We start from the raw sequence: 18,787 nt of genomic DNA, 5'->3' as shown, positions 1-18,787 counted from the left end.
GATGTTTGTTTATCTTTATTGGTGTGTTATTGTTGTGACATTCTCACATGTTATGTTATTACAGGATAATATTTGAAAAGGGAAGAAGGATCTGTTAGGCTATATACGGTAATCAATATACAGCAACGTATACCCGTTTATGGCAAGCGTAGTTAATAGGAGATATACGGTATGTGGTCAACACATTGCAGTTCATGGTGCCAGAAGTGGCAGTTGTTGTTAATAAAGAACTAAGAAGAGAGCAACGCTTCCATTCCCTCATTTATACATGACATCCTAACATTACACACCCCAGATGTGTACTTTGCAACATGATGACGATCCTGTAAGGCCCAGCTCGATCGGCTCAATGGAGGCATCCAATCAGCAGGGAAGGTCTCTGCGTGTTATTCTCTTTCCACGTGGCAAATACATTTCTCATATGTATTTTCTCGTGAAAAGGTTTTTAATGATATCTGTGCATCATTAAATGTGAGCGAATGTTTGACTATTTCTTTTAACTCTCAACTGGAAATAATCGAAAAGAGTTGATTAGAATAAAATCACATGTTTACAATTTATTATGTCAGGTAAATGTATCATGCAAATTTCATAATCAATTCAAAGATAATCAATACAAAACATCAAATGTAGATGAGATGTAGATTAGAATGATTATGATTCTGCGCATGCCCAGTGCTAGTGAATGATTACGTGATCCGCATTTTCAGTCGTTGTAATGTGGACGGAGATCGATTTCCGATGTCACTGTGTCCATTTCTTTCACTGTCTATGATTCTCATACGCAGATAAAAATGCTGGTGTGGACGGAGATCGTCTATTAGTTTTAGTCCTGCTGCAGTGTGGACGGGGCCTAAAAGCAAATATTAACTAATCTATAATGTTATACCGTGTTAACATAAGTTAACATATTACAGTGGCTTTCCCCAGGGCAGGGGACCCATCCTTGACAAATATTTACTGGAGAAAGTGTGTTGACTAGCTCCGGTTTCCTAAAATAAACACATGGTTTGATGATCCAGTGAATTTGTATCAGATTACAACTCAAGAAAACTAGTAAATCAAAGAAGTCTTTCACAGAAGTGTGCTGTTCAATATTACTTTGGATAAATGAGCATAAAAATAAACTCGCATTTGTCTTTATTTTACAGTGTTCATAATTACTGTAACACAGACACCATAAATAAAGTGTAACCTCTTTTTATTCTTCTCTTGATAAAAAAAATCTAAATATCAATAAATAGCATACTTCTTTAAAGTTGGTCTGATGTTTGTGTATGTCTATAGGAAAATATTAATCTATTCTGCATTTAAAAGAAAAACTAATAAAGTCATAAAAAGAGTAATGATTAATTATACAAAAACAATATATATATTAAATATATAAAGATCAGCTTTCAATATAAAAAAAAGGGAAACCAAAAACATGTTTTCACTTGCAGCATTTCACAGAAGTTTCCTTTAGTCCATAGCTTTCCTTTGTCCACTTTGCCCATGAAAAACCAACCACCAAGACAAAGAATCATAACTTGGAAATATCTTTTAAAATAACACCTGTTGACAGAAGAGAGTCTACCTTTTGTTTTGATGTGTTAGTGTCTTTGGAAGAGTCTAATGATTCCCAAATCATGCAGTTTCTCCCAGGTCTTTATCTCCAGGTTATAGTCATGGTTAATATAGAAAATGACACTGGTTTTTTTTAACTTATCATAATAATAGTTGGAGTACTTATGGTGGTCTTCTGTAATAAATCCATAGGCATCCACCTGATATTGAGAATAAAACATTTTTAATTAATGTTCATAAAGTATTACTAATACAATGCAATTATGATGATATGAACAAATTAAATTTTTCAGTTTTTAAAGAGCTACAAACAGCATGATATTAAAGAATAAGACTTACAATATCACATGTGTGAATAGCCAAGAACAAAGCAAACGCTCCATTGGTCGGTCTGTATACTGCCCAGTTATTGCCCTGCATTTGTTTGGATGGCATGAATCTATTGAAAAAGAATTAAAAAAAATAGGGGTCATTCAAAAGATAGATCACAATTAGGTTGTTCTATGACCAAACAAACTGGTCACAGCAAACATAAAATGTTACCTGTTGCGAATGTATCGAAGAAAATCAGGGTGAAGGACGTAGAATCTACTCTCATTAAAATTCCCATTGTAATAATTCAGGGGCCTATGCAATAATAAATGCAAATGTTGGTTTTCAAACAAATCAAGAGCACAGTGATAAATATTTACTACTTATCAAGGCGCCAAACACAGTAAGATTTCAGATTATTTATTTATAAGCTCTCTAGAATACTTAATTCTGATTGGCCAGTTGACTGTGGTGAAAATTAATAATAACTTCTGTATTAATATTACAGAGTTCATCTTGCTTACTTGCAGAGCTGGATACTTTACCTCACACCTTTGAATGTACCGTTGGCAACTTTTCCCTGCAAAAGGCCTTGGAGCCACTCAAAGTCCCTCAGGCCCTCAGGAATCATAACATATTTGATACCCTATTGAATAACACCAGAGTGTAATATATATATATATATATATATATATATATATATATATATATATATATTAGGGCTGTCAAATGATTAATAACGATTAATCACATCCAAAATAAAAGTCTGTGTTTACATAATATATGTGGGTGCACTGTGTATAATTATTATATATATATATAAATACACACACATGCTTGTATATATTTCTGAAATATTTTCATGTATATAGATTTATATATAATTTATATTATATATAAATATAAATATTTTATATATAAATAATATTTTTTCTTAAATATACATGCAAGTGTGTGTATTTATATTTATACAAAATAATTATACACAGTGCACCCACATATATTATGTAAACACAAACTTTTATTTTGGATGCGATTAATCGTTTGACAGCCCTAATATATATATATTCACAGTATGTGTATATATATATATATATATATATATATATATATATATATATATATATATATATGCATGTTTGTGTGATTCTATTATTGAAATAAAATAATATACAATATATCCCTATTAGAATGATTTCTGAAGGATCACGTGACACTTGGAACTGGAGTAATTGCTGTGGAAAAAATTAAGCTTTTAATTACATTTTTATCTAAAATGACATTTTAATCCAAAAAGTCATTTTAAAATGTAGTAATATTTCACAATAATATCGTTTTTACTGTATTTTTGTTTGTTTTTTGTTAACTTAAAAACTTAACTTATTTTAAATGAGTCTTAATGAAGAGCACAGCCGCATAGTGTACTGAAGGGAGTATATGCAAATTACAGTGAATTTATTATTTTAGAATTCAGTGTAAAAAAAATACTGACCTCATCTTGTGGAATACTGTGAAAGCCTTTATTTTTTAATCTCAGCATGGAGGCATATAAGGAAAAAGCTGTATGCACATAAACTGATGTTCTATTTCCAACATCCTCCTCGTAACCTTGAGTAACAGCCCCATTTACTCTGTTTAAGAATAAACAGTATCAGAATTCACAGCCATGACCTTTAATAATAACTTTTTCATTTTCACTCTACCTTAGACATTTTTCACAAAGACAATTTTAGTTTCACGCTTACCGAAAAACATAATCATGGGAATCTATTTCTTTGCCCATCTTTGAGTTATTGAGGATACCACCAGTGCCCACAACAGCACAGCGGATACAGCCATCTTTTGAGCCTTCAGGCACAGGCAGTAATATTGAAGACTTGGGCTTTGGTATCAAGTCCACTGCTTTTTTCACCTCTTCAGTTGAAAAAAAAACAACAACAATGTACGTGTAAGTAAAGGAATACAAAGTGCGACAGCAACATAGTGTCGGCCCATATCTGACGCATGGAATCCACATGTACCAGATGTGGCCCGGACTATGTTGCTGTCTGGGATGGCATCCAAATTCATCCAATATTTCAAGGTTGCAAGTTAAGCTCAATCAACAGTATTTGTGGCGTAATGATAATTAGAACAAAAATATATTTTTAGTCGTCCTTTTTTTCTTTAATACAACAATTGAGGTTACAGACTTAGAATCAAAGTAAGGTGAGGGATAGACTTAGCATACATTCTTTACGAAGGCGAGCACTGAACAAAGGTTTTTTAGACAAAGTTTTTGTCCACTGAATTTTTTTTTCCATAAAGATGTTTCATCAGTATATTGTTACACAGTACAATCCACTGAACCCGTTTTATTCTATCCCTGTCAAATTAAATATGGCGCTACCCTGACTAAAGTCAACTGAAGCTATTATTTTAGTTATGTGACTTGACCATATTTACTACCATTGTAAGTGCCTCACTGTAATGCAGACAATCAATCAATCTTTACCCTATTGCGGCTGACAAGGTGAACGATGAACATTATTTCTCCTATCCCATTAATCATGTTAAGATGATCAAGTTGCCTCCCACCAGTAAACATGTCAACAAGAGATGTCGTTGCAAGAGGGAGAAGCTATTCTTATTAAAGGCACATAAATGTGAAAAAAATGTGCATGGATAAATCATTAATATCAAACACAAACAAATTTTTGATTTAATGTTTTCAAAAGAAAATATGGGACGAGTAATTAAAATTATGCTGTCAACTGATTTGAGCTTAATTATACTGAACACATAATGTTTCCTTGAATAAAGAGAGATCTGTTTACATTATTTATAATGCATCAAGCCTATGATGAAGCAATAATAACCTTCAACACGCCTTTCTCAAACATATGCAGGATGTGCCAGAGGTTTTACACACCCATAGCCTTTAACTTGAAAAATCAGCCAGAAATGTTGTGTAATTTGCCTTAGATGATCACCATTGTAATTGTACTCCATGAAGCCAAAGGGATTGTTGAAGTGTGCTAATCGATTCCATTCTGTTATGTTGAGTTGACCTCTGTATAGCCACAGTTGAATATCAGAAAGGGCAGCCTCCTTGAACTTGGTATCCGCTGTGTTTTGAAGAGATTTTGGACATGTCTACGGAAAAAAGTGATTTTTCACAGGTTCAAAACAACAGCACAGCTGCACCGTGAAGCAGGAATAGTATTGAAAAAAGGAGCACTCACAGGTTTTCTTGCTTGACGGTCTCGCAAATAAACATCTTCGAAATCCCACACCGGCAGTTTTGTAAAATTGTTCTTGTAGAGAACCGCAATAGGTGTAATGTTCACTTCTTGCTCAGCAAAGTGAAAGGGTTTTTCCGTTTTGTGCAAACTAGTATTTCCATGTGGTGATAAAATCAGTGCAGAAATGATAAAAGTTTTGCTAATGAGGAGGAAAATGTACATTAAAAACGGGAACAAATTAGTAATGATACCAATATACAACTCAAATTTAGAATATTTTCAAAAGATTTACTTAAGTCAATACACTTATTTCTTACCTGTAGAAGTGTTCAGAGAGATTGATCCAAAGTACTAGATAGAGCAGCATGCAACAAGTCAGAAAAAGACTAACAAAGCCCCAGGCTTTCTGCATATTTCATGAGTGAATTACACTCATTTTATCAGTCTGGTCACATACATGAAAACTAGGTGCAAGACTTGGTAACAGTGTTTTATAATCTACCTGTTGAAATTCATTACATCATCAAACCATTTGTTTATTTTGGATTACAGTCCGCCCACCCCTTCCATATGAATAACATGATTATCCTGGCCAGCACAGATCTATGGGCAGTGCTTAAAAATAAACCCATTAATAACTAATAAAATGTACAATAAAGCAAAAAGTGTTTTATTATTTATAAAAAAAAACAAATATGCATATTTTGTCCATTTTGCGTACTTAAGCACAGTGTCTGTTCATACCGTACATTTTTCATATGGATTTGGTTTGAACTGACAATGCACTACACCCATAAAGTGAAGCTAAAGAATAAAAAATAAACTGCTACTAAACTTATCCAGACTTTTTTGATTCTCCATTACTCATTTTATGTAAAGTACTATATGAATGACCAATAAGTCATAAACAAACCTTTTTTTTTTCATATTTGAAATATTTTTAAATACTCCAGAGAATGGGTTCACTGAAATCTGTGAAAAATCATTTGTCGATTATTAGTGACAGGTATTCATTTATACTTGCATTAAAAGTATTTGAATCTATGAAGATGACGAGGAGCTTAACCAAATCCAAATATACAGACATTCCTGTGCGTCACTCAGTACTTTTGAGTTGATCTGTCAAATAGAGTAGAGTTTAAGCTGTTCCTGTAAATCGCCCTCGGTCACGTCACCGAATGTGTCTTGTTTGTCTCTGAGCAGCTGGAAGATGGCAGCCAACTGCTCCTGCTGAACCCTGTAACAGAACACACACACTTTATAAAATATATTCCAGTTGGGGAAAGTTACTGTACTTCTAAAAGTAATGTTACAATATTGCGTTACTCCCTAAAAACTAACAAATAGCATAGTAACTTTTCATGGAAGGAGATGTGTTATGTTACTTTTGTGTTACTTTTTATCAGTAAAGTAATTTTTTTTGCTTTTTTGTTTTTTTTTAATATATAACAAAAAAAAATCTATTTTTGACAAAAGGCCGTTTCACACCAAGAGTGAAATGAATAAGTCTCAGGCTGAAGGAGAGGAACACTCACTCGCTTTCTAGTCAGAACATGTATTTTAGGCTTACGTGGATGAAAGACAACAATTCCCAGAATGCACTTGCTTCACTGCCCAATAGGAGGCGACGCCTACCGGTAACGCTAACCGGTGCTCTATGGATTTTCTAGCAGCCTCTAGAGGTGATGTTTCAGAATGCAACAAGAGCGCTCGTGCCCGTGTGCTTGTGCATGCTCGATCTCAAGAGCGAGCACTACCGGCCACACGGACTCACTGAGACTTTCAACGCAACGGCGAAAAGCATCACACAACATGCTGGAAATTAATGTAAACTCCCACTGCAGTTACAATAATAGCCTACATTTATCAGCTTGACGTTGAACTAATGCTCTGTGGTCGTACCATGATAAATGTTACAATAAACTGCATTTAGCCGACATGTGATGTTTTATAGCATAAGCCATTTCTCTAACTATTCGTGTATCTTTTACAATCAGCAATGTCAACATAGGTGAATGTATAATATGATAACGAAAATGGTTAGTGAACTAAACTGAACAGTTTCAGTGTAACAGTAAGATCGTAGGAAGTAACATTCCTGTACTGAACGTGTCTGGAAATGTGTATAAACAATATGATAGTAGTGGGATGAGTGACGTTAGTCAGTAACGTTAGATCTAGTAAATAAAATAAGTTACATCCTAAAGCACCGACTTTTTGTTCTGGAACAGTCTTTTGTATTCATGTCATGTTTCATGTAGTTCACCTTGCTATTTCACTAGAATTGTTGTACTATGTTGCCGACGTTGATCCGCGTTTTCGTCCAGAGTCGATCAGATTCACGTTTTGCCTGACGAGCTTGAGCAGATAAAACTTTTTTTGTTTTTTATATTTATGTGGAGTTTGTGTTGGAGTCTGTGTTGTGCTGGAGGCAGGACGTTTTGGGGTGTTGTCAGACTCCATGTCGTCAGCTGAAGTGCCGTCGGTCGCATGATAGACTGTAAGGATAGAAAGGCTCGGGAACGCGCATGCACGTCACACTCACATCTGATGGATTTCGCAGGAAATCCGACACGGAGACCTCACATATAAATATGAATATTGGCCTTCAGAGGTATTAGCAAAACCGGAAAAGTGGATCATTGCAATGTGTGATGACAACCCCTTCAAACACAGGCAATAAAAAAAGGATTCATTTTATTTAAAAAAAAGTTACATATAGGACCTTTAAACAACAAGTCTAGGCTACTAGTGTGTCTCTGTAATGAGTCTGCCCGAAAATGTGTTTCGAGATCGCCCAAAATGTCCAGGATTCGGTTTTTGAGCAACACGGCAAAAATGTAACAGCAAAGACAGACAGGAGAAGCGAAGAGATCAGAAATGAATGTTGAATTTAACTTTTTAAAAGTTGATTTTAAGACTCTAAATGTAAGGTATTGATGCTTTTTGGATGAATTGCAGTTGTTTTTGTTAAGTTTTGTCTCATTTTGTTGAATTCGTTTGGTTGCTGTTTAACGCCATTAAAGAGTCAGCAGTTACATGGGAAAAGCTATAAAAATGTGTAATTTAACAGTTTATATCAACAAAAATTGAATGTATGCCATCTCTATAGTGGAAGTTGTTTGTAATTCAATGTTTAAAAAGACAGAGTTGTGAGTACAAAATGCCCATTCGACTGTGATTTTAAGCTGCTTGAGTAACATTTTGCTCTAAGGTTTTGTATATTTTTATTGGAGTTATTTGTATTTATGTAGTAATATGATGTCTTATTTGTTCCAGTTAAAAAAAGTTCAGCAAGAAGCCTGTTACATTGCCTAGTAAAAACTCACAGAGCGGTGGATGTTGGATGACGAATCTTTTTCTACCTTTTCCAATCAACACTTTTCCTTTTTATTGAATTTTTTTACATTGGACAAATTGAATTATATATTACACACACAAACTGAACTACTACACATTTTGAAGGAACTGAACTATTTTACACCTATTTATTTTGTATTTTTTATATTGTTGTAATATGTGCAATGTTATGTGTCACAATGAAGTTAAATGAGCTGTATAGTATGGAAGCTTGTTTCCATCACAGAATAAAACATTTTAAACAATAATAGCAATAATTCCTCAGAAGTGTGAGATATATACTCTCAATTGCGAGTTATAAAGTCAGAATTGTGGGATATAAAGTCCAAATTGCAAATAAAACTAAAAATACTGTCTTAAGCAGGGTAAATAAAGTCTTAATTTGAAATTTGTGGCCTTTCACATTTTATGCCATTTAAATCGGTCCCTTTTGGCCTCTGAACTTTAGTACCGCTGCTCTAATCTGTAATTGTGAGTTTATCTATCATGATCATGCAGGTGTGTTAAAGTGTATGCTGTTCAAACAGAAAATGCCGTTGTTTACCTAGTTGAGCATATTGGGTCGATGGAAACTACATGCAATGCTTAATGCAAACAGGAAAACATTTGAAACTGTTGAATCATAATATTAAGGTAAAACTGATTGACAGAACTGTTTGCTGAAAAAGTTTATTTAAGATGTTGGTTATGGGTGGAGTTAAAACAAAGGAAGATTGTTTGCATGAGTCATACATAATGTCAATTAGATATTGTGAGTCTCTGAGGACAAACTATAAATGCAAGGTTATGACTTTCACTCAAAGTGAACCTTGATCATACTATACACATTTATATTATAATGATGTATGTACAATATGAATTAAAATGATAAAAATTCTGAGATCTGCAGAATATGATCAGATCTGGTATTAAAACAGAGAAAAAGGATGTGAAGAAACACTACCATTCAAATGTTTGGGGTCACCAATGACGCATTGAATTGATCGGAAGTCACAGTAAAGACATTTCTAATTCTACAAAAGTTTCTATTTAAAATAATAGCCATTCTTTTTCAACTTTCTATTGATCAAAGAATCCTGAAAAAAAAATCATGGTTTCCACAAAAAAACCATTACACCACCACCAGCAGCCTGCACAGTGGTAACAAGGCATGATGGATCCATGTTCTCATTCTGTTTACTCCAAATTCTGACTCTACCATCTGAATGTCTCAACAGAAATCGAGACTCATCAGACCAGGCAACATTTTTCCAGTCTTCAACTGTCCAATTTTGGTGAGCTCTTGCAAATTGTAGCCTCTTTTTCCTATTTGTAGTAGAGATGAGTGGTACCCGGTGGGGTCTTCTACCACACCCCTAAATGCATTGAAGCAACTGCCATGTGATTGGTTAATTAGATAATTGCATTAATGAGAAATTCAATAGGTGTTCCTAATAATCCTTTAGGTGAGTGTATATGGGAATGATTTGGACACCATGATGATAGACAGAGGCCGATGGGCAAATCTGGCCAGGATGCTGGGGTTAAACCCCTACTCTTTTTCCAAGGACATTCTGTGATTTTTTTTATTACCAAAGATGGTCAGGAGTCCGGACCTCGGTTCAACGTCACATTCGAAGGACAGTGTTTTTTGACACTATAGTGTCCCCATCACTATACTGGGGCGTTAGGACCCCCTGCTGGCCTCACTAACACCTCCTCCAGCACCTGTTTTCCCAGATAGTCTCCCATCCAGGTACTGACCAGACTCAACCCTGCTAAGCTTGACAGGTTTCCATGTTTCTGAATATCTCTGAGTGCGAGTGACGTGTGCGTGTGTGCAGTCACTGCATTAATATAGAACCTTGCTTAAACTGACTGAAAATACCTGTGCAATACATGCTTAAACACACACTTTCCAGCCAATGAGAATTGAGTATTCAGACAGGGAAAGGTGTAATATGAAACAAATTATGCTATATTTAGGGGTGTACTGAATCACCTCTGCTCCTCCTCCAGTTCTTCTTTGGTCATCATCTTTTCAAGCTGGCAGGTCCTCAGCATGCCAGCCATGTACTTTAAGGGTTTATTCTCAGCATCTATTGATGAGAGGAAGATGTCAAACCACTGCCGTATATTCAGAAATTGACCACAAGACACAAGTAAATTATTTGTGAGTAAAAGTAAAGTGAAATTTACTTAATATCAAAATAGCCAAACAGTAAGGTTTGTGAAGCCTGCAAACTATGGATTTGTTTAGTCAGTTTATCGTGTTTAACAAAAGTTCCATAGTAGACAAAATGTGCCTTAAACATTGTTTGCCAATACTGTAAGTCAAGGACATTTATAATCATAATTTTTTTACACACGATAACTATTTTGTGACCCTTCCATCGTGATTCACTTTTGTGGCTGCTTTTTGTGATTGCTCCTTTTCTTTAGCGAGAAGCTTTTTTGTTTTTTTGCATTTAGTCAAATTGTTAAGTTTTTTGTTAAAATCAAAATGTGCATTTATTCTAAACATGTGACAATAGGAGGAAATAACATATAAAGCATAAAAAGTATACTTTAGCATACTTTTAAAAAGTAATGTTTTCAGACACTTAATTGCATTGTAATACAAAAATAACACATTAAAGGTAAAATGAGTGTACTTCTGTACAAAACGATCAAATGATTTAAAATGTACTTTAAAGTAAAATTAGACGTTGTCGTGATTGGCTACAAGGTAGTTAGTGACATCAGGATTTCAGAAATACCAGCGATTTCAAACTGCGTTTTTGAGACGGTATTTTTTCCACTCCAGTTTTAAGGAAAAAATACACCGCAAAGGTGTTGAATGATCAATTTGCACTTTGGTTTGTCTTAAAGCTATTAAAAACACAACATACACATATAAACAATATTAAAAGCATGATTTTCACCACAGGGCGACTTTAAGTACATTTGTGGACCTATATTTTAATTATATTTTATTAGTATTATATTATCTTTAAGTACAGCTTTTTTAAAATATAATTTAAGATTTGAAGTATGCATTCATTGCAGTTAAGAGCACTTCTTTTTCACAAGGATGAACCTACCATGACTAAGAAAATTCCCCTATGTTCTAAAGCAATAAAGATAATGTATCCTGAGCAACAACGTGTACAACACCACTAAATGACTAAAGGAGGGATCAAAGTTTAAAAAGAAATTAACAATATTTAATAATAGCATGTGAGTCACATTGAAAAAAACAAAAACCTAAACATGGAACCTGAGAATGCATTCCAATACAACGCAATTATTGTTATTCAAATAATTATTAGGTTATACGTATGTGCAATACATTTTTAGTGAAATCATTTCTGTGAATACATTTATATTCACAAATCTGAGGTCTGAAAAATAGTTTAAAACCAGTCTAATGTAACACTTATGATGAAGCAGTAACCCACAAAGTCTTATAAGACAAATTAACAGGACATTAGTAAATAGGGTTATTATTATTATTATAATACCAGGCAACCGAGCATAATCCTTCAGAGCATTCCTTATCCCTGACTCAGAGGAATCCTCCCCCCATCCAATGGTGGAGTGAACTGGAGAATCAGACTCGCACACTTCTTCCTCATTATCAGAGTTTGAATCCTGAGGTAAAGACAGAATCAGTAAATGGTTGATTGGAGAAATAGATAACACTTCAGTTTAGGGTCCATTTCTCAATATTAACAAGTAGTTTATGTTTATCAGTTTTGAATTGACAAGGAAATTGGCTGTTTATTAGTACTTATAAAGCACATATTAATGCATTATTCTGCATGACCATATTCTACATTCCTAATCCTATTTCTATCCGATACCTAAACCTAAAACCTACCTTACTAACCATTAATTAACTAGCAATAATTAGGAGTTTATTGAGGCAAGTCGTTGTTAATAGTTAGTTAATGGTGAGAATTGGACCCTAATCTTATATGTGACTGAAAAATATCCAAGAAATCTTTGTGTTTTTAATTGTCTTTATATTTTATTAGAAAAGCTAAATAAATCCTTACCTTTACATGGTTCCGAGTTTCATCTTTGGCTTTGAGGCTCTTTGCACTACATTGCAGCTGTTGTCTGGTTTCATTACAGTGTTTCTCGGGATGATACTGAGAGGAAGCTCCAGGCTCTGGACCAGCTCTCTCCTCCAAAAAAACAGCACTAGTTTGATGGGTGCACTTTGACGACAAGGGGCTTTTATTTCTGCCCAAAACAACTGCTGCTACTATAACTGCAAGCACCGTAAATAGCATCGCCGGCCAAAATTGATCAGAGGTTGCATCCATCATGACCATGGAATAACTTTATATCCGATTAACTATTAACTAACGCTGACGTAGGCGTTTTCTTGTGTGCTGACACGCGGATTTTAATAAATGCATAATTTTACCACGTGCAACTGCGATGAATTTATCTGTTTTTTAAACCACTACACTTGACCGAAATAAACACGAAATTGTATCAGAGCCCGTCTTTCACACCGGAAGTTCTTATTTCAAAATAAAAGCTTTAGAAATGTCAATCACTAAAGCACGCATTACAACAATTGATTATATTAATGAAGATATTTGAACGAACTTAACTTCTTATTATTTAAGTATTGCGTTTGTAAAACGATAATTCTACTACTAAATACAAATTTGTGTGTAGTGGACAGGCATATATTCAAACAAATTAAAACTAATCTGTGCCAAGAAGGACATGCTTGCATTTATAATACATGAGGAGGATGTGTATGCACATATTGTACAGAATATATTCAAATATATTATAAAAAAATATTTGTAAGACGATCTTGTTCAAAATATTAATAGTAGGATTAGTAGAAATAGCAGAATTAGAAAATATCAATGGTTGTTTTTGTCTATTTAAATCTAATAATACATCTTTATCATTTTCTCCATTTTTTTTACCATTGCATATCCATCACCACTGTTGTTATGGCTACAAGAACCTTTTTAAAAATAATCTGTTTGCTTTTCTTAAAATGCCTGAAAATACACCCCAAGTCATTAGCTTGGTACATTTCCTACATTAACAAATTAGGTTCTGAAAACAGGCTATGTTTAACTTTAAAAAGTAATGGTTTAATGGGGTCACTATGGTATTTGATATTTGTCCAGTACAAACCACAAATAGTGTAAAAAGATTTGACACCTAAGACTGCAAGAAAAAGCAGCCTTATCAGATGTTATGTCTATATCGCCCTCATTACTAATTGTTTTAATGATGTGGAAATAAGTTGTTGTTCTGCTGTTAATGTCAGTCACATTGTATAAAAGACCTAAGAGATTTCTGTATAGTTGTATATGTTGAGCCATTATAAGGGACCAGAACCAGAAAAGGTAGGTCTAAAGTCATTTGAATTCAACTATACTTGTGAATGGTGATGTTTTCTCAACTGTTTTGATGTATTAAAAAAGGAAAAATGAAGGCTGCCGTATTTGCATTGGTTTTGATATGCCTGGGAAGTTCATGGACATGTGCAGAATCCCAGCCTCTTGGTAGCAGGTAAGATCATATTTATCAAATCATTTTCAAATAATACATTTAAAAATGTGTCAACACTTTATGATAAAGTTCCATTTGTTTGTTAGTTAAAATGAACTAACTTAAGAATTTATTCATTTTAGTTCATGTTAATTTTTTCAACATTTACTATATATTATTATTATCAAGTTATTTTAATATTATTTAACATAAGCTTACACGAAATAACAATGAACAGCTGTATCTTTATTAACAAATGTTTTAGGCCTAATGTTAATAATAACATTAATTAAAAATGAGGCCTTATTGTAAAGTGTCAAGACAATTGAAATAGAAGATTGTTTTGTTTGTATGCTTTGTTTGTTTTGTTTTCAAATATCATTAATAGCTCAACAAATGACATGCCGAAGTTTAGCCGTCGTTATGCTGAATCAACCATTGCAAGTGACATGAGCAAAATTGTGGACTCGATGGTTCAGAAAAACTTTGTAAACTATTTGCTCAATCAGAGAGAGAAGAAGAGCGAGTAAGTTCGGGGAAGTGGACAGCATGTATATGTTTATGCTATATATTCAGGTTGCATAAAGTAACAGGCAGCATCTGATGCTCATTTACAGACCAACTATGGCAGATGATTCAGACACGCGCATCTTCAATGACCTGCTGAAAAAAGAGTTTGTGATGTGGGTTCAGAGTAAAGCCAATGCCTTCAAGTAAGTTGCCTTCTGCAAGTGAAAATAATCAGGATTTACCATCATGTAAATTGCATTTTATCATGTTTTATTCGTGACGCACAGGAATCAATGAAGCTACACAGGACTCTGAAGCGACCTGGAGAACCAACCCTTGAATTTGAAGAGCAAAGGCGTGTTGGATATGTGATTAGAACACTGACATCTCAATGCCAAATTATCCTGAATTCACCCCTATCTCAATTTCCTGTCATATATCAAATGAAAGTCTGTTATTAAATCCTAATTATAATTAAATTGTTTTCAAAATCATCATTTGTGCTTTTTTAGCAGTACAAAAAAGGCTGCTTGAAGTGTTCTCTTTTTTTTCAACTGAAGAAAGAAACTGGTTTGGGAAAACATAAGGCTGAGAAAATGGTGACAGAATTTTCATTTTTGGGTGAACTATCCCTTTAATATGTATGCATGTCAACACAGGCGTTATTTGGGAATCTTTTTTTTTTTTTTTTGTCTTTTTGTCAAAATTAATTCTGTCCTCACCTCTCTTTGAAAGCAACTGAGAGATAAATCTTATCAAATCCAACATTCTTCATAATTTAATTCATAACACAAAACACATTTGCACCACCCAGAAGATCAAGGCCTGATGTATAACCGTAGTGTATAACCCTTGCCATACATTCATTAGGATTTGTATTTAAAACAAAAATGGTGTTAGGGGATTTACAGTTAAAGACCTAAGGACCAAATATGATTAATTAAGACCTGGAGTCAGAAGTGCAGTCAATTTAAGATGAGTCAGATTTATAATAAATTAAAGAAAAGTTTTTCTGAAGATATTTGCAGTTTCATCAGGCAGAAGTCAGCTTCAAGACTCATGAAGTTTGTGGGCCGCCCCGCTTACAGTTACAAAGATCACAGCAATTATACCCTTCACCAAGGTCTAAGATAAGTCCTTGCTTCAGGTTGAATGATTCTCATTGGCTAAGAAAAAGTAATTTTCCACACATAAACCGATAGACTGAAGCATATCTCAATCGATTATGCCTCTGACACTCGGACCCTGGAGGTAGGCGTGTTGTGACCTTCCAGGTCGCAGATTTGGGTTGCTGGGCGCCAGCATGTCCCAGCCATGACAAGTCAGTCAATCTCCAATAATGCCATTGTTCCTTAACCTGTAACCAAGAAGACTTACACAGACACACAGCTTTTCCAAGGTTGGATTTGGCCAGGCTCTAACTATAAAAAGGAGTCATCTCAAAACATCAAGATAACATGTTCTTTCTCTCAAGGAGTTAATCTAACAGTAAAGTAAAGCTTTAACAAAGAAATGGTCCCTTAAACTATAGACTTCATATGACCCCTGTGACCTACAGTAGTTGTCAGGGTACCCTAGAAAAGCAGATGCATGTATTGACACTTTAAGTCCATAATTCATTTCTAGAAGTCGGGCTATAAATGAGCAAGCACTGTTACTGCATTCCTGGCCATATCAACTCATTTGATATTGAGAAAGAAAAATATTGATTAATATCTTGATCATAATCTCTCATTACATTTAAATTGAAGCATCGTTGGATACAGCATCCAGAATCCACTTCTTCAGTGGCATAAATCTGGTTTATTATAGTTAACTAAAACTAAAACCATAAATTATGTTACCTATAAAATACACTTTAACTGATATAAAATATATAAAAAAATAACCTATTTTTATTGCAACATTTCTCATTTGCATTTAGTTTAACTTGATAGCATATACTTAAATAATTAAAACAGAAAAAATATAAATAGACTACATAAATATTAAAAACTAATAGGAATAACAAAAACACAACTAAATGACTTAAGCTAATTTAAAATATGAATAAAAAACTATATATAATGCTATCTCAAAGTGGTGGAACTATCTCAAAAATAGCATAAAGCTATCCAGCCACAAAGAAAGGTACGACATCTAGTGGTGAACATATGAAGTTACAGGTGAAAAGGTCCCATTTCAATTTTGAACACGCTCACAGACAGACACAGTTGTGTTGAGTTGTTGGATAAGGGGAAAAAAAAATCTGAAATATTTATTACATATTAAAAATATGTTTTATTTGCTTTAAATGTTTTCCATTGCATATGTTCTTGTTGCACATGCAGCCACACGACTTGTGTTTGTTGATAAGCAGGTGTTTCATGGCTGGATCATTGACGTATCTTTCGTACAGTAACTGCCTTTTTTTTCTCCTCTCTTCTGATCTTCTTCTTCTCTCTCAATGCAGTGACCTTTTTCTGTAACATTTCACAAATGAGAAGAAGTGCATTCTGCTTTCTGCTGGACTTCTGGCTGATTTTGCTGCTGCTTTCAAGCTCCTGTACGTGTGTCTTTTCCCCCTTTGCCGGAGTAATAGCTGAAGCCTGCTCTGTCTTTCTATCTTACCTTTGCTCGTCTTTCAGGCCTTCTCTTTTCATCTTGTCTTGTTTTTGTATGTGTGGCTTTTGCACTGTCTCCATCCATCCCTATCGAAGCAATCTTTCGCTCCTTTTTCATTCTCCTTTCTTGTCTCAGATCCACGTCCACAATTTCTACACTGTAAAAAAACACACATATATTTTCATGATTTGTTATCACAACTTTTAATCTTTTGTCAAATCAACTTAAATAATTAATGTGAGTCATAGCATTTGAGTTTCTATTAATTAAACCAATTTCCTTCATTGTATTTACTCAAATTTCAATGAACAGAAAAAGGCAATCAGGTAACTACTTTTTTAAAGTTAAACCAACAATGATTGTTTACAGTGTACACACCTCTCCATTTCCATTACAAGAGTTTTATCTTCAGACTCTCTCTTCTCTTTTATCATATCTCCCCCAGCTTTGGTATCTTCTGCAGGACTGACATCAATCCAAGCATGTTTTGGCGTTGGTGGTGGAGATGCACCTGGAAGTTTTATGGTGTAAGAGTATGTCTGTCTCTCTTTCTTTCTCCTTTGAGGTGGATGCTCTTGCTCCAGCTCAGCTCGTGCCATCTGGACCATCAGTGTTTCTGCCACAGTGCAGAAAGATTTTTCCTCCTCAGAAGGTGGAGTGAGATGCCAAGGTGCTTCCTGGACCATCGGTGGTTCTGCCACTTCAGTGAAGAAGCTTGGCAATTCCTTTTCAGGATCTTCGAACTGAGCCATCAATGGTTCTGCCACAGTGTATACAAATGGCAGTATTTCCTCCTCAGCATGTGCCTCTTGAACCAAGAACCAAGGTAGAGAGTGTAGTGGAGCCACCTGGATCAACGATGGCTTTGCCACGGTGCAGGAACGTGGAAATATTTCCACTCCATGTGGAGTTTGGCATTCAGTCTCCTCCACTGGAACCATCAGTGGTTCTGCCGCACTGGAGAAATCTGGTGATATTTCCAGCTCAACAAGACGGTCCTCAGAGTCCATCTCCTCCTTGATGTCTGTATCTTCTGGAGGTCTCTGGATGGGCTCCTCCTGAATGCTGCTACATCCTTCGCCATCACTGCTCTGTCTTGACAAGAAGAAGCTGAAGAACCCAACAAGTTTGCTCAGTAATGCCATTTTCTCAATGGATCGCAATGGATCACAATTGACAGGCACTTATCCAAAAATCCAAGCAAATCCAAGCAATATCACCAGCAAAAATCAATTCTCTGATATGTCTGCTATGATATGCCTACTTCTGCAATAGATTGATAAAATATCCAAAATCCGATTTGAAAAAGCAAATATCAACAGTCTGATATCAATGCTAAACGCTGTGTTTTCCTTCTGAACTCGACGGACTGAAGCTCTACTTTGTTTGCACTGTAACCGCGGCCGAATAGTACTATGACGTCAGATTGGAACTCTGCTACATTCGAAAACCAGAAACTCCAACGTCGCCAGTTTTAATATAGAAAAGTTGGTGTTTTTAAGTGTAAAAAACATGCCATATCCTAGTTGTTGTGCGATTGGATGCACTAATGTCAATCGTGTAATCTTCACATAAATGTGCTTACACGTTCGCCAATAGGTGGCGAGTTCATCTGTGCATGATTTGAATCTATGTTTGATATATAAAATGAGAAGATTATGGAAAATGAATGGCACATTTTGTTTTTACAAAAATCACAAGGGGATAGCTACATC

General features: G+C 34.8%; 4 protein-coding genes across 4 annotated transcripts; 1 reads left to right on the top strand and 3 right to left on the bottom strand.

The window, feature by feature from the left end:
* st6galnac1.1 (ST6 (alpha-N-acetyl-neuraminyl-2,3-beta-galactosyl-1,3)-N-acetylgalactosaminide alpha-2,6-sialyltransferase 1, tandem duplicate 1) lies at positions 1-5,611 on the bottom strand. Its single transcript, XM_039653193.2, has 9 exons — positions 5,420-5,611; positions 5,103-5,301; positions 4,851-5,013; positions 3,624-3,792; positions 3,371-3,509; positions 2,424-2,524; positions 2,110-2,193; positions 1,906-2,005; positions 1-1,766 (listed from the first exon to the last, which is right to left on the bottom strand). The coding sequence occupies exons 1-9, from the start codon at positions 5,512-5,514 to the stop codon at positions 1,593-1,595; spliced, it is 1,224 nt and encodes a 407-aa protein (XP_039509127.2). The 5' UTR covers positions 5,515-5,611; the 3' UTR covers positions 1-1,592.
* A 140-nt stretch (positions 5,612-5,751) lies between these two features.
* On the bottom strand, positions 5,752-12,968 carry mxra7 (matrix-remodelling associated 7). The gene is made up of 4 exons (XM_039653253.2): positions 12,482-12,968; positions 11,945-12,074; positions 10,444-10,540; positions 5,752-6,339 (listed from the first exon to the last, which is right to left on the bottom strand). Exons 1-4 carry the CDS (start codon positions 12,761-12,763, stop codon positions 6,225-6,227), a joined length of 624 nt encoding a protein of 207 aa, XP_039509187.2. The 5' UTR covers positions 12,764-12,968; the 3' UTR covers positions 5,752-6,224.
* Positions 12,969-13,622: 654 nt separating this feature from the next.
* On the top strand, positions 13,623-14,962 carry gip (gastric inhibitory polypeptide). The gene is made up of 5 exons (XM_039653198.2): positions 13,623-13,813; positions 13,892-13,979; positions 14,347-14,484; positions 14,576-14,671; positions 14,756-14,962. Exons 2-5 carry the CDS (start codon positions 13,897-13,899, stop codon positions 14,763-14,765), a joined length of 327 nt encoding a protein of 108 aa, XP_039509132.1. The 5' UTR covers positions 13,623-13,813; positions 13,892-13,896; the 3' UTR covers positions 14,766-14,962.
* Positions 14,963-16,931: 1,969 nt separating this feature from the next.
* LOC120463931 (uncharacterized) lies at positions 16,932-18,426 on the bottom strand. Its single transcript, XM_039653194.2, has 2 exons — positions 17,451-18,426; positions 16,932-17,229 (listed from the first exon to the last, which is right to left on the bottom strand). Exons 1-2 carry the CDS (start codon positions 18,215-18,217, stop codon positions 17,070-17,072), a joined length of 927 nt encoding a protein of 308 aa, XP_039509128.2. The 5' UTR covers positions 18,218-18,426; the 3' UTR covers positions 16,932-17,069.
* Between the last annotated feature and the right edge of the window lie 361 nt (positions 18,427-18,787).

Source organism: Pimephales promelas, chromosome 17, assembly GCF_988280905.1.
Source record: "Pimephales promelas chromosome 17, fPimPro1.hap1.1, whole genome shotgun sequence".
Classification (NCBI taxonomy): Eukaryota; Metazoa; Chordata; class Actinopteri; order Cypriniformes; family Leuciscidae; genus Pimephales; species Pimephales promelas.
This window is presented reverse-complemented; position numbering and strand designations above follow the sequence as displayed.

Bases quoted from the DNA above. Each gene is read 5' to 3' on its own strand.
- st6galnac1.1 (XM_039653193.2), bottom strand. From the start codon at position 5,514: ATGCAGAAAGCCTGGGGCTTTGTTAGTCTTTTTCTGACTTGTTGCATG. The intron at 3,510-3,623 runs GTAAGCGTGAAA...ATTCTTAAACAG, and splicing joins TCCCATGATTATGTTTTTCG to AGTAAATGGGGCTGTTACTC. The intron at 2,006-2,109 runs GTAACATTTTAT...CTTTTTCAATAG, and splicing joins CTTCGATACATTCGCAACAG to ATTCATGCCATCCAAACAAA.
- mxra7 (XM_039653253.2), bottom strand. From the start codon at position 12,763: ATGGTCATGATGGATGCAACCTCTGATCAATTTTGGCCGGCGATGCTA. The intron at 12,075-12,481 runs GTAAGGATTTAT...TCTTTACCTCAG, and splicing joins AAACTCGGAACCATGTAAAG to GATTCAAACTCTGATAATGA. The intron at 10,541-11,944 runs GTATTATAATAA...TCTCATCAATAG, and splicing joins GGATTATGCTCGGTTGCCTG to ATGCTGAGAATAAACCCTTA.
- gip (XM_039653198.2), top strand. From the start codon at position 13,897: ATGAAGGCTGCCGTATTTGCATTGGTTTTGATATGCCTGGGAAGTTCA. The intron at 13,980-14,346 runs GTAAGATCATAT...TATCATTAATAG, and splicing joins TCCCAGCCTCTTGGTAGCAG to CTCAACAAATGACATGCCGA. The intron at 14,485-14,575 runs GTAAGTTCGGGG...GCTCATTTACAG, and splicing joins CAGAGAGAGAAGAAGAGCGA to ACCAACTATGGCAGATGATT.
- LOC120463931 (XM_039653194.2), bottom strand. From the start codon at position 18,217: ATGGCATTACTGAGCAAACTTGTTGGGTTCTTCAGCTTCTTCTTGTCA. The intron at 17,230-17,450 runs GTGTGTACACTG...GTTTTTTTACAG, and splicing joins CTTGTAATGGAAATGGAGAG to TGTAGAAATTGTGGACGTGG.